This window comes from Ctenocephalides felis, unplaced genomic scaffold (genome assembly GCF_003426905.1).
Source record: "Ctenocephalides felis isolate EL2017-DRISC unplaced genomic scaffold, ASM342690v1 CF-g0.4_SCAFFOLD_00845, whole genome shotgun sequence".
Taxonomy (NCBI): domain Eukaryota; kingdom Metazoa; phylum Arthropoda; class Insecta; order Siphonaptera; family Pulicidae; genus Ctenocephalides; species Ctenocephalides felis.
Genome location: NW_020536999.1, coordinates 70,988,653 through 71,003,871, shown reverse-complemented (window position 1 = coordinate 71,003,871; position 15,219 = coordinate 70,988,653). Strand labels below are relative to the sequence as shown.

The following is a 15,219-nucleotide window of genomic DNA, read 5'->3' as shown; positions in this document are numbered from 1 at the left end:
GGTTGCAAAAATATTACAAATATGTATCAACGTCGACAAAAATATCATATATATATATATATATATATATATATATATATAATAAAATAAGAAAAGCTGCGCATTGCTCTCATCATTTTATATAACAAACAAAAAACATGTCATTGGATGAGTTGGACTTTTTGAGACAGAAATCTTGCGATACGTGCTCTATAAAAATATAATGATTATTACATAATCATAAAAATCCTTGAAATAAAAAGGAATACCAAAAGTAGAAGTAAATTTCCTATAACTTGACTGACCTTATTGTTTCATCATCTTTTACTCCATGGTTGGCATCCAGTGCGCTCCATTGAGCCCTAGACATGTTGTATCCAGTATCGCACAATTTCAACACCGGTCTCACAATTTCCTCCCATGGTAAAACGCCGAAACGTTTGTGAGCTTCCCAATACCCAGCCAGCTCACCAGGGACAGCTATTGATAGCGGGCCTATATTGGAAAGTTCAAAGGAATAGTCTTTGTAAAATGTTAGATTTACGTTGATGAACTATCACATTCTTACTTATCAATCCTAAGTATATAGTGCGATATATAAAAAGGAAAAGAAAGATCCACTGCCTGTTATTGTGAAAACGAACTAGATCAGACTTATATCGAGAAAAAAATATCTTGTGCACGACGGCATCAAACAAAATTTCAACTTGATTAAAAACAATAATACACTATTAACAAGCGAATTCAATTTAATGAAATGAAAGAGAAAACTCTAGTGACAATAAAAAACAATTTAGGCTTGACAAAAACCCTACTGGTGTTCAAACTAAATATCGCCTCGAGAGAAAAATAGAAGTCTACTGAGGAATAAACTCGATATAAATGAATTCAAATTTAACTAACAAATATACAAGAATACAAAAGAATGCAAAATTAAACAAATCAATAAACAAGGAAGAAAGGCGTAAATTATGCTTTCATTCGTATTTCGATTTATTTTCGATATTCAAAAAAAATTGTTTTTGATCATGTAAAACCTGAATCAAAAAAATGTTGCTTTTCCCAGGAATAATCATTTCGTCAATATAAGCAAAAAGTTTTTTTGAACATTCAGAGGGGATGCTTAGTTCTCTTACACACTTTCATTTCTATCTTCGAAATGGATGGACCTGTCTTTACCAAAATTTAGCACATCATCCCATCAGTAGGAATCTATTTTTTTTTTTGATTATTCAAATAAGTTGATCTGTGCGCCCAAATTCGTTTGTTTGAAACAAAGAATCCAACTTTACTAATAATAAGGTATATCTTACCGGAAAATTAATATAAAATTAGCTATAAAAATAATATAGATTTAAATTTTACTCAACGCATAAAACTATTAATAACACCATACCTAGCAAGTAAGCAAACTGAAAGCGACCAATAACAAAATGCACGCTGGGTAATTCTGATGGAGGAGAGATTTACATCGCAATTTTAATACAAGTAGAATGTCGTTTGAAGCATTCAAATCAGGCGCAGCGATCTGATTTGCAATTTTTGGCCCTTTATGCCCTTACCAAGTAAACACCGGGCGGCGGTAGCAAACAGCGCTGAAGGAATGTTTGTGGATTTCAGATTGCTGCCGACGCTCACATCACACGGTGTTTACTGGGTACCTTATAAACTGATGAACCTGCCTTTGTCAAAAACTAATCAGCACGTTTTATTTTTCGATACAAATCGAATGTTTTTTTAACCATTCAAATCGGTTGATTTGTGCTTCTGGAAACGTTTACAAAAAATTGTATTCATACACGCATACATCATTTTTTCTGAGGTATTGCAAAATGTTGAAAAACCTTGGAAACTTAAAGATATATTGGATTTTTTTTTAAAAAAAAAATACGATAATTACTATAACTTGATCCTATAGTACTTTATTATATCATAAAGAATAAGGAAGAAATGATAATTGGCTGTGATAAAGGAATTGCATCGGATTGGAAGATGATTTAAGGTAAGCAAGGAGAACGTTTACCTCTACCTTTGTGAGCTTGACCTTTCTTCGACTCTCCTTCGTACATGTCTCTATGGGCTGCGGCTGGAGCCATTTCTCGGGCGTTCAGTGTTACTGCTGTCCTGGTGGCTCTGGTGTAGACCTATAGATTATATACTTATTTAATATTATTGAAATGTTTGCAGGATACGAAAAATAAACTGTATCAAATTAAAGCACATTGTTTTTCCTTACTGTTACTCATCACGTCACGCAACAGAAAAAAAATAAACAAAACTCAATCAATCGAATTTAAAATGAAGGACATTGTCTAATATTTATGAAAAAGTTATGAACTGAATAGCAAAGTTAAAATTATTTATTTGAGGTATATAAGCGGCTTTTCGATATTCAAACAAAATATTTTTTGAAAATTAAAAAAAAAAATCTTTTCCTAAAAGCAATCGTTTTGTCAACATAAGCAGAAAGTTTTTTGAATCATTTAAATCGGATGCTTAGTTCTCTCAAAAAATGTTGTTTTTTGAACATTTTGCTCGTATCTCCGAAACGACTGGACCTGCTTTTGCCAACAACTAATCACCACTTCTCCTTGTCATCACGAATTGAATGTTTTTTAGATCATTCCAATCGGATACTTCGTTCTCTCATGAACTCGATTTCTATTTTCTGCACTCCTTGCTCGATATCTCCGTAATGACTGGACCTGCCTTTGCCAAAAACTAATATGCACATCTCCCTATCAATAGGAATCAAATGTTTTTTGAACCATTCAAATCGGTTGCTGAAAAAATGCGGACATACAAAACACACGCACACACACATCCATTTTTTCTAAAACAAATGAGTCCTGAAAAGTTTAGAATAGAAGAACGGCAGAACAGCACTGAGCGATTGCAGCAACTGTGGAATGTAGCAGTGAATGTAGCTCTACGTGACGATGTAGAAGAGATATTGAGGCGAAGAATTACTTCAGATACTGTTGTTGAAGTGAAGCTGACAACTGAGGCTGCTTGGAACGCTATAGACAGATTTGCGTGAGATGTGCTAATTGACCTGCGTTCTATGGAAACAGAAAGGGCGAATGGGATAACGCCCATTTAAAACATGAGTATGATATAAAGTTAAGAATTATAACATTCTAGATCCTCGACGAAGTAATGCCTAACGGCGGTTTCCGTAGGGACCCCAGGCAAGGGCAGAGCAGAGGTTTTAGTCGGTATCAAACCAGGGCGGTTTTGGGTCCTACATACCCAGACAAAATAACAGTCTGGGATGCATAAAAGAATTTTCTTCGCTATACAAAAAAACAACGATTTTTTCTGAGGTATGCCAAAATGTTCAGAAACCTTCAAAACTTGAATATATGCAAACATTTTTATTTTTGATTTTCGGTCCATTACTATAACTTATCCTACGGGAAGTTAAAAAGGACGAGGTAGAGCGGGGCACAAAGATCCAATTTGACTTATATTGTAAAAACCAAACCAATTATATTACAACAAATAATACATATCAAAAGAATAATTATCTGACTATGTTCAGTAAAACTCCCAGCTACATCATCATTGAAGAAATGTATTTTTTAGAAATGTGTAAGCGGGGACGGCCAGCGGCCAAACAGGTCCAATGTCTTATCTTAATTTTAAGGGGATTTTATAAAACAATAGTTACATAATTCAACCAATGCAAAATATATATTTCATAAATTCATTGTTTACAGAGATATCAATATTAAAAAACTTGATCTGGTATTTTGTCAGAAATATTCATCCGCAGATTTGAAATGACAATTTATTTGATTTATCTAAAAATTGCAAATTGCTTTATTTACCTTAATTTACATTTTTATTCGATATTTTTTTATTTTTACACCCATTTTCAGTTGTTGTTTTTTTACCCCATTCACGTGTAATCTTTTATAGAGGTTATATAAAAAAGCGGTTAAATCTAACTCAAAAATAACAATACATCTTACAAAACAATTCGATAATGTATATTTACTTTCCGTAGGGTAAGTTATAGTAATCGCAAACAAATTGAAAATAAAATTTTTTGCATATCTTCACATTTGCAAGGTTTTTGTTTTGGCATACCTTAGAAAAAGTGGATGTATGTGTGTATGTGTGGGTGTGTGTGTTCGGGCGAATGGATCAACCGATTTAGATAATTCAAACAACATTAGATTCCTACTGATGAGAAGTCGTGCTAATTAGCTTTTGGTGACGATATTTCAGCCGTTTCGAGGATACGGGACAAAAAGTGCCAAAACTAGTAATACAGTTTTTGTGGTAACGGAGCGCCCGATTTGAATGATTAAAAATAGAGAACAAAAAGTAAAAAATTTATATTTGGCGGACTAAAATGATCATTATACATATTCACAATAAGTTAGCAGATATTTTATAGATATTTTAATAATAAGAACAAATTTTATTACAATTTCTTGGGTTCCGTACCAAGATCTTTAGAGTTCACTTTACAGTTCAAACAAATCTTCATACGCATTATTCTACTCGTAAGAAATACATCCTCAGATGGATTCTTTAAGCATTCCTTCTTAATTTTGAGTTTTGAGTGATAAGATCGTCATCGTCACTGTATATTATATGAACGAATAAATATATAGTAATTATAATTATATTTTTAAAAACATTTAAAACAATTGTTATTAATCATTGATCAGAATTTATTGATAACTATTTTTTTGCTCAAATATTTAATTGTGGTACGGAAAGTTCCAGCAATTTGCCTTGTAAACTAAACTATAGTCCTCACAAAAAAACAACAAAAGAAAATAATTTTGTTATGACATCTTTTTCCTCTACTTTCAAATATTGTTGTTAAAAAATTCTTAACATTACTGATTTCTGAGATATCGATGGAAGATTTATTACCCCCGAACATGTAAATCCCTCTCTACGCTATTAGGAAAAGGATAAATATAAGATCTGCTTATTCTTGCAATCCCTTATTACAACCTTTTTTATAATATAGCCATATAAATGAATAAAGCCTACTAAACCAATATAATTTGGTTTTACTCATTTTTGTCACCAATATGAGATTTTTCGATTTTCAACAAATTAAGTTTATTTAATTACTAATAACACTTGCGAGTTATTACTTCCACTTACCGTCATCATGAATCCTCCACCAAGGCCCATGGATTGTTGGTTAACGATTCCATTGCAAAATAAGGAAGCGATCGCAGCATCCACCGCCGAACCACCACGCTGTAGAATATCTCTAAAAAATAATTTAATATCAAAAACCTACTGCTATTTATTGCAAGCTTTTTTTAAAATAGAAATAATTGTTTCAGTCAATTTTGACTATAAACTTTTAATGCTGGGAGAGAATTATTTGTAGGACATCTAACACATAACATTATATATATATATATATATATATATATATATATATAGCTTTACATTTTAGAAATGTCTAAAATACTCTAGCTCTACCTTTACCTTTATTCTAGCTCTACCTTTACCTTTAGAAAGAAATAGCGTGATTATTTACCCATCTCTATTTCACATCGCAGTGCCCGAGATGGGCTAATTTTCAATTGGAAACATATTACAGTTACCTTTACTCTAGCGCTATCTTTACCTTTACTCCAGCTTTACCTTTACCTTTATTCTAGATCTACCTTTACCTTTATTCTAGTGCTATTTTTACTTTTACTTTTACCTTACCTATATTTGAAGGTTGAATTAAAAATTTAACTAGTGGGGCGCATGGCATCGTGCATTAAGGCAAATTGCTGGAACTTCCAGTACCAAAAAATTAGATTTTTGAGAAATTATAAATTTGACAAAAAATTACTTTTTAAAAAAAAAGATATTTCCTTTATTTTGACATTTTTGGAAATTCTGTACTTTTTTTTCAAAGCAATCGTACTGCTTTAACTGCATAGAGACGAAATGTCAAAGCGGACGCTCCGTTCTCTTAAAAACTGAGTTACCGTTTTTGGCACCGTTTTTTGAATTATTCAAATTACTTCATCCGTATTCCCGAAATCGTCGACGAAAATTTGTATCCGCACGCACACACACATACATCCATTTTTTCTAAGGTATGCCAAAATGTTCAGAAGGTTTGAAACGTAAAGATATATAAAAATTTTCCGTTTTTTTTGCGTTTATTATAACTTGCCCTACCGGAAATTAAAAATTAAACAAAAATTATTTTTTCTAATGTTGTTGTTAAAATATTTCTCACTTTACTTGTTTTTGAAATTTTGGTAGTGAACCTTTTATCCGCAAAGTTTTAAACCCCGCTCTCCCCTAATTTTTTTTTGACTATATATTCATTTTTCGCCAGAAACAAAATTATATATATATATATATATATATACTAGCTGACCCGGCAAACGTTGTTTTGCTAAGTAAGGTATATTCTAAACAATTTCTATAGAATAAAAAATATTAATACTTTAAGTGTATAAGGATGTGTTGTTTGAATGCTATATATAATGAAGTATTATAAAAACAATAAACCCCATTAGTTTGTTTATATTTTGTCAATACAATCAAACGAAGATTTATACACTTTCTATAGAAAACATAGTATAATCCATCCAAGTTTTTTTTGGTCTTTCGACTTATTGATTACGTTTCAAGTTTTTCAGATTCTTTTTGGATTCAGGATTTTGTGTATAATTGTAAATAAAACTACTGAGCTTATACAAAATTTTCAAATTTTTGCATTAAACCAATAAGTACTTTTACAGCACAGCTTTTGAAATAAATTGGATGTGTCAAAAATGAATACAAAACGCAGTGAAATAAATTGGTCACTAGAGAATTAAATAAAAACTTTATATAAAATAAAAATAAGCATTCTTATTAGCATTTAAAAATATATATTTTCAATAATAATTAAATTTTAAAATTTAAAGGATGACAACACTATCTAACACTGATACACTATTGTGTAATAATGCAATTCGTGCCGTTTTTATGAACAATCAAAGTGCACATGTGTCACGTCCTATACCTAATAAATAGAATAGTGATCGTTCATCGAATTTAGTGAGTCTTAAGAGAGAGTCTAGAGTATGTCTTAACACGAATTTATGTCCGTTGATGAGTTAAAAGTATAATTGAAGATTTAAATAAAAGTGACAGTCAACTAAATTCAGTGTTTCAATTATATTTGCGTAGAGAACTCTTTCAGCCTATACCTGAATAAAGTGCTCGCGGTTCCGAGGAGATTACTACCAGTTTTTATCACATTATATTACAACTTACTGCTCTGCCCACGACACCAGGCCAGGAGTTGAGAGGATTCTACACACTATTGAAAGGTTGGACCAAGAAAGCTACAACTGGCTCTACTATCTGTAACTTACTAGTAACGGCGTGGACCAAGGAATGGACAATCTGTATCCTGGAGACAGTGTAGATCAACCGAGCAACTACTAACCAACAACTTATATCATTTCATACAACACCCTATATCATTTCAGAACATAATCTGTTTTAACTTGTCAAAACCATTTGACATATGAGTAGTAATCATCTGTCATTTGCATGATATTGTGTGGGAAGCCATTTTAAATCAAGTGCTGTTCACCAAAAATTTTCAAATTAAATTTTAACCAACTAAGTTTCTCATAGTTGGTACGACTATAATTCTACCAAATATTGCAGAAGTTGCATTAGTTATCCAACACTATACTCATATTTTTGAATCAGTCTTGTGCCAGACATCGTAGAGTGCACATCGTTCAATAACAAGTGTATTTACAATCCGAGTAATGCAATCGAGGGCCCACGGGCAGGCCTTAAATATCAAAAAGTGGCACATACCTTCGGTTACTTCCAAAAAATTACATCTACTTGGAAGGTAAAAGGCATATAGCTACTGTGCCAGTAAAATTGAGTCGTCCTGAGGAGGATCACCACAAGGCTCATCTGGATCAACATTTTTGTGTCTCCACAATAAGAGATCATTGGAGACACTTGCATCCATTCTCGGGCCAAAACAAGCGTACTTTTTGTCGTAGGAGCATAAATCCCAGGTGCCAATAGGTTTGACAGCGGCAAGTAAGCAAGCCCCGCTCTTGATGCATTGATTACAGAATTTCATTGTAAAGTTTCTACGCGGGTTTGAAATAATTTCTCACTTTTTGGACCTTCTCTGGATTGGCACAAATTTTTCAAGTCTAAGACTGGCCAAATCGGTTTAGCCGTTTTCGAGTTTTACTGAATCATTTGATCGAGAGCTCCATTTTTATATATAAGATAATATATTAATATGTATAATTTATTTTGAACTTTTTTTGTATAGTTTTATTTTGAAAACTGCCGCTGGGCATTACTTCTGTCAATGGCGTTCCAAGCAGCTTCAGTTGTCGGCATCACTTCAACAACAGTACCTGGAGTAATTCTTTGCCTCAATATCTCTTCTATATCGTCCCGTAGAGCACTAAATCGCGGGCACACAAAGAACACGTGTTCAGCATTTTCGATTTCGCCGAAACAAAATGGGCAATCCGGCGAGCTTGAAGCGATGTAGGTAGGCTCGAAAACAGCCGTGCCCAGAAAGCATTTGCGTAGTGTAATAATTCACTTCTCTATACATACGATTTGGACAGACTTTGATGTTTGAAAAGAGACGATGCGTCCATCTGCTCTTCACTGCGACAGCCCGCAGTTGCTGCAATCGATCAATGCAGTTCTGCCGTTCTTCTATTCTCAACCTTTCAGGACTCAGTTGTTGATGCCTTCGATAGTAAATTATCCGTCTTTCCTCTGCTAAGACTAAGAGTGCCATAGTTACTGAAATGACGCACACTGCTTTCTCCGATATTGTGCGAAACGCGCAAGCAATTCCTAAAGCACTCAGACGATATATAGGTCCTGCCATTCTCCTCGATTTTTGAGTTTTGAGAGCATAAGCCCATATGGAGATACCATATGTAAGCACCGAAGTAACAAATAATGATAGTAATATCTTTTAGGTTTGTTTAGGGCCTCCAACATTAGGCATCAGTGGAGCATGTCTCGTCCTAACTATTGACGCCTTATCACTAACGTGTTCCACCTGTTGATTGAAATTCAATCGAGCATCAAGTATTATGCCAAAGTAGCAGTTGTTAGGTTTTGACCTAATCTCTAGATTTCCTATCTTTAGCTTGATGATATCTATTGTTTTTCTATTCATGATAAGAACAGCTTCATTTTTTTGTTGTGCTAATTGGAAGTTCACTGTTCCCATCCAGCAATGAATTTTTCTAAAGGTTATGTCAAATAGACTTACGGTCTCATCAATTTGTTTGGAGACAACTAGTATGGCTACACCGTCTGCATATGCTACTAGTTTCACACATGCTGGAATCTCAAGTCTCAAATGACCATCATACATAATATTCCACAGCAAAGAGCCTAGAACAAAGCCTTGCGGCATACTTCCTGTTATATTATATTCTTCTGTACCATCGCGTAAATTGTACATTAGAATTCTCTCTATAAAGTAGCTTGCGATTTTATTGCAGAAGTATACTGGCAAGTTCTTGTCAGGGAGTGCATTCATAATGCAATTCCAGTTTGCAGAATTCAAGGCATTTTTATATCAAATGTAACTACAAGACAGTACTTTTTTGCACCTCTCTTCAATCTGATTCCAGCAATTACTTTCTTCGCGGTATTAACTACCAAGTTTGTAGCATCGATAGTTGATCGCCCGTTATAAAAACCATACTGATTGTCTGCTATGGGTGAGTCAACTACTGCATCTATTATTTGGTGAACTATTTTTTCAAAAATTTTACCCGCTGTATCCAGCATGCATATCGGAATGATAGTTCATCTAGTCTGGTGGTTCTCTTCCTTTGGGAAGGAGCACTAATCTTTGCTGTTTCCATTTTCTTGGAAAACCCCCTTTTTTCAGACATATATTATAGACATTAAGAAACATTGTCGTCGATGTCATAATTGATATTTTTATTGCTTGTGTATATGTGTATGTGTGTATGTGTGTGTGTGCGGATACAAATTTTTGCAGACGATTTCGGGAACACCGATCAACCGATTGGAATAATTCAACTAGTGAGGTGCATGGCATCGTGCCTTAAGGCAAATTGCTGAAACTTGCTGGAACCGCAATTAAAAATCTTGGTACAGAACCCAAAAAAAATTACACAAAATGTGTACACGTTATTAAAATCTCTATAAAATATCTGATAATTTGATGTAAATATGTCCAATAAACATTTTTGACCGCCAAATGATATTTTTTTAACTTATTTTTATTGAGAGTACCTAACCGCTAGACCTGCCTTCTCAAACATGTAATCAGTTCTTCGTCTTGTCAATACAAGTAAAATGTTTGTTGAATTATTAAAATCGGACGCTCCGTTCTCTTAAAAACTGAGTTATCGTTTTTCGCATTTTTTGCCCCGTATCTTCGGAACTGCTAGACCTGCCTTTAGCAAAAGCTAATCAGCACGTCTAATCTGCATGACAATAATTCTATAAACCCCAACCAAAACCAAACCATGATTACAGACTATATCAAAAATTTCGAACACACATTTAACTTGTATAATGCCCGTATTCTCTATCACGAACGAAACACAATTCAGAGACGCTTTGCAGAATCTTGTTTAATAACCTTAGATAGAAATAGTATTAACAAGAGTAATGAGACCTCCTTACTCTGGGAAAATTACTAAGTTATACTTAATAACGTTTCTAAATTTATTTCCATTGAGTCAAACTAAATCCGTTTAATAATGTCGCTAAATTAATTGTGACGCAGTAAAACTAAATCCGTTCATATAAACCTTACCTAACTTTACACAGTCAATTCCAACCATAAAAACCTAGCCTTACTCACTCACACATAGCCTCGCTGATTATAAAAAAAACTTCTAGTGTCCTTTAAAACAAAATTTTACCCAACATTTGGTTAATATTGCCTCGGGATCTATAGCTATTGCATGGCTTCCGTTCTGTGCCAAAATATATTAATTTTTCCACAGTTTTGAAAATCAAAACTCTCATTATGTTTCCTACTACAAAAATTCATGATTATCGACTGGTTGTTTGTATCAATGTTAGTGCAAAATTCTGTGATATGTACACATTTTAGATATAAAATACCATGTTCAATGTAAGTTTCATTTTATTTTTATATATATTTTTTGTATGAGCATATATGTACGTATGCTATATATATATATATATATATATATATATATATATATATATATTGATTGTTTCTTTTCCGAACAGTAAATCAAATAATAAATAGTTAGTATTGGTTTTTAGCCTTGAGGCAAGTTACATTAACTTACCGATATTTGTAAATAATCGACTTAAGCAATTATAAACAAATTAATTTATGATTGATTAGAAGTATTCCGAGCGGATTTATTATATACAATTGAAAACGAACGAACACGTTAACTCGGAGTATTTTCTAAAAGCACATTTTCACAAATCAACGATTTTTATAATTGAACCAGTTTCCATAGGACTTTAATGGTTTACTATGTTCAAGACCAAGTACACTATCGTTATACCAACTAAAACATCTAATTTTATTTTTAACAAACGTCAAAAAAACTACTCATTTCCTCAAACTTTGATGAATTTTTAAAATTAAACTACTTGTCGTAAGGCGGTAATATTTCAGTAAGTTCTATAAGACCATGATATATATCGCCAAAAAAAGTTCCATGAAGATCGGCTTAATTTTTTTTAAAAACCAGAAAACGGCTCGGTAGATTTTCACCTAAAACATATCAGTATCATTCCCAACTAATATCTTTCGAACAGTTTTTGATTTTTAAAATCGGTTCGGTAGTATGAGCTTAAATGTCGACGAAAGGTTTAACACTTTTTTCCAAACTACAAAGAAACTGCTCGGCCGATCGTTGCACAAAACTGAGAAAAGATAATCATCATCGAGATACATCAAATGCTTTTTAAATATCTGAAATCGGTTCAGGCGTTTTTGAGCAATAATATTAGATACATGTTGATACATACTTCTTAATATCAATTTTAGTTTTAAAAACAATTAAGCTAAACTCGGGTATTGTGTGTTCCGAGCAATTTTAATTAATTAATTTTAAACATTCTAATTGTTTTTTTGTTTAATAAAATATGATTTCAAAAGACTGAGAACGTCTATCTAATTTCCACTTAGACGTGTCCTTTGTTTACTCACAAAATTTCCTGAAATAGAAAATACTCTCATATTTGCGACCAAATTATGATAATTGCTTTTAAAGTCTGATATTATAATTCTTGTTTTTTGTTTTTTAATTTGTGGCTTCTGGGGTTTAAAACTCTTTTGTTTTAAGTTTGAGTAGAGGAAGTTACTTCTTCAAGAACATTTAAATTAATACATACACTGGTATAAAAATCGAAATTAATATATACAAAACCTTTCTGGAAATCATTGCTGACTGATAAGATATCAAATGCTATTGAAACGAAATGATTTCAAGAATCAAAACGCTTTCATCTATCTTTTATATTTTGCTATATTTGTCATTTTCCATTTATACAGTGAAAACCAACTTTTTTCACTAAAAAAACGGTTTTTGAATTCCATAATTTTCGTCAAAAAACTGGTTTTTGAAAACCGACAAACCCTAGTATATATGTATAGATATATATATATATATATATATATATATATATATATATCTAATATATTAGATATATAATATATTCTATATTTCTATATGTTGTATTATATAATCTGGTATAGGTATATGAAACTATATATAATCTATATATATCTATCTTGTTATCTATATATTCCCTAGATACGTCCTGGCTTTTTTTCAATATATTGATTGTTTCTTTTCCGAACAGTAAATCCAATAATAAAAACAATTTGTTTTTTGAAGATGTTTAATACCGTTTCGGAACTAGGTACGTTCCATCATCAGGTTTATTCTGTCAAATACAATGTTTTTTAAAATACTGATTAACATTAATTAACAATGGTCAATACAGATTAATTAGAAAAAAAATTTTGTTATAAAGGAATGGATTATGTACCGGATAGATAGTAATAAGACTTAACTAAAAAGGTTTTTATAAAATTGAGAAGCAAAAATTATTTACCTGTAATAATTTATATATCCATATCACTAATATTTTTTGTTAAAAACACTCGATTTTTTTGGAAGATATTTGTAGATGTTACGACTACACAAGACTTAAACACACTGATATGGATCTGTCTGCCAGATGTAAAGGACAAAGCACGGAACTCTTGGCAAAAATGATTTTTATGGCTCTTGTTTGGTATTTACGAAAAAGGAAAAATATTGCTTTAGTAAATGTTGAGAAATATTATGTATATATATACATATATATATACACATATACATACATACATGACATGTATATGCACACCTACATACTCATACATACATATGCACATATCTATATTAATGTATCCACAATTATACACATGAACACATATGCAAGTGTATGTGTATAGTGTATACCCAAAAACATACATATAAGCATATATATGGATGTACATATATTATACATACATACATGTATATATATACACATATTCAAAAACTATTAGGATTAATTATTTTTAATCAGGTTTAAAAATTTAAATATGAGTCATGAATGATATTGTGATCTGATCTTTTATTAACACTTTTTGACGAATTCAAAAAGATTAAACTGCTTTCAGAAAAAGTCTTTTAAAAGTACAATCCTCTCTATATAAAATATTGGGTTCAAAGGTGAAATTATGTGAGTTTTCGATGGAATGCTGAACAAGAGTACTTTGGAAATTTCGGCTTTTATGATGAGTGACGCTTAATTCATGTTGTCTCATTCTCTTATGAATGTACTGTGATGTTTGGCCAATGTATTGTTTTTGACAATTTTTGCAAGGGATGGAATAAACTATGTTAGTATTGAATTTAGGAGGGGTGGTGGATTTAATTTTTGAAAACATTTCTTTAAAAGAATATAGAGCTGTTCCTGAAATGAAAATATTTTCTTCTTTGAGTAATTTGGCAAAATAATCAAATAAGCCTTCAATGTAAGGCATGCTGTGAAAAGTTGGTTAATATTGTTGTCTTGGAATAACTTGGAGATGGATTGATAATTGTTACTTTTATGATAGGAAAGTCTTTTATTGGTAATGGAATTGATGAGGGTGAGGGGATATCCGTTTTCTAATAAAGTTTTAGTTACTAATGTTGTGTTTTGGGTATGAAAAAGAGTGAGACAACATGATTGCGTGGTCTATCAAAGAAATGATTGTATTGACTTTATAATTTTTGGGACAATATGACGCGTAATGAAGGTATCTCCCGGACCATGTAGTTTTTCTGTACCAATTTGTGCAAATAATGTTGTCAATTTTGTGTACAGTCACGTCTAAAAAGTTTAATTGTTGTCGATTTGTGTTTCATGGTGAACTGAATGCTCTTATTGTAATTGTTAAAGGTATCGATTATTATATATCTGATTGTTCTTTGTCTATTATAAAAAAAGTGTCATCTACATAGCTAACGTAAAAATATATTTGGAAATTTAATGTGGAGAAAACGGAAATTTCAAGGGTTTGTAAAACTAGGTCTATGATGCCAGGGGATAATGGGCAACCATAGCAGTACCTTTGATTTGTAGATAAAAATTATTGAAACAATTAAAATAAGAGCAATTCAGGACAGTGTTAATGATGTGTTTGACTTGCCCATAACCACTTTCAAACACATCATTAACACTGTCCTGAATTGCTCTTATTTTAATTGTTTCAATAATTTTTATCTACAAATCAAAGGTACTGCTATGGGTTGCCCATTATCCCCTGGCATCATAGACCTAGTTTTACAAACCCTTGAAATTTCCGTTTTCTCCACATTAAATTTCCAAATATATTTTTACGTTAGATATGTAGATGACACTTTTTTTATAATAGACAAAGAACAATCAGATATAATAATCGATACCTTTAACAATTACAATAAGAGCATTCAGTTCACACATGAAACACAAATCGACAACAAATTAAACTTTTTAGACGTGACTGTACACAAAATTGACAACATTATTTGCACAAATTGGTACAGAAAAACTACATGGTCCGGGAGATACCTTCATTACGCGTCATATTGTCCCAAAAATTATAAAGTCAATACAATCATTTCTTTGATAGACCACGCAATCATGTTGTCTCACTCTTCTTTTCATACCCAAAACACAACATTAGAACTAAAACTTTATTTA

The 15,219-nt window shown here is 32.0% G+C and overlaps 1 protein-coding gene across 1 annotated transcript in view; it reads right to left on the bottom strand.

Moving 5' to 3' along the window:
- Positions 1 to 15,219, bottom strand: part of LOC113363998 (glutathione hydrolase 1 proenzyme-like) — a 343,961-nt gene that overhangs the window by 210,074 nt on the left and 118,668 nt on the right. Inside the window, exons 4-6 of the mRNA XM_026606462.1 lie at positions 5,116 to 5,227; positions 2,003 to 2,123; positions 285 to 474 (exon numbers count right to left, since the gene is read on the bottom strand). Coding sequence (XP_026462247.1) covers positions 285 to 474; positions 2,003 to 2,123; positions 5,116 to 5,227 — 423 coding nt within the window. The remainder of the gene's footprint in view (positions 1 to 284; positions 475 to 2,002; positions 2,124 to 5,115; positions 5,228 to 15,219) is intronic.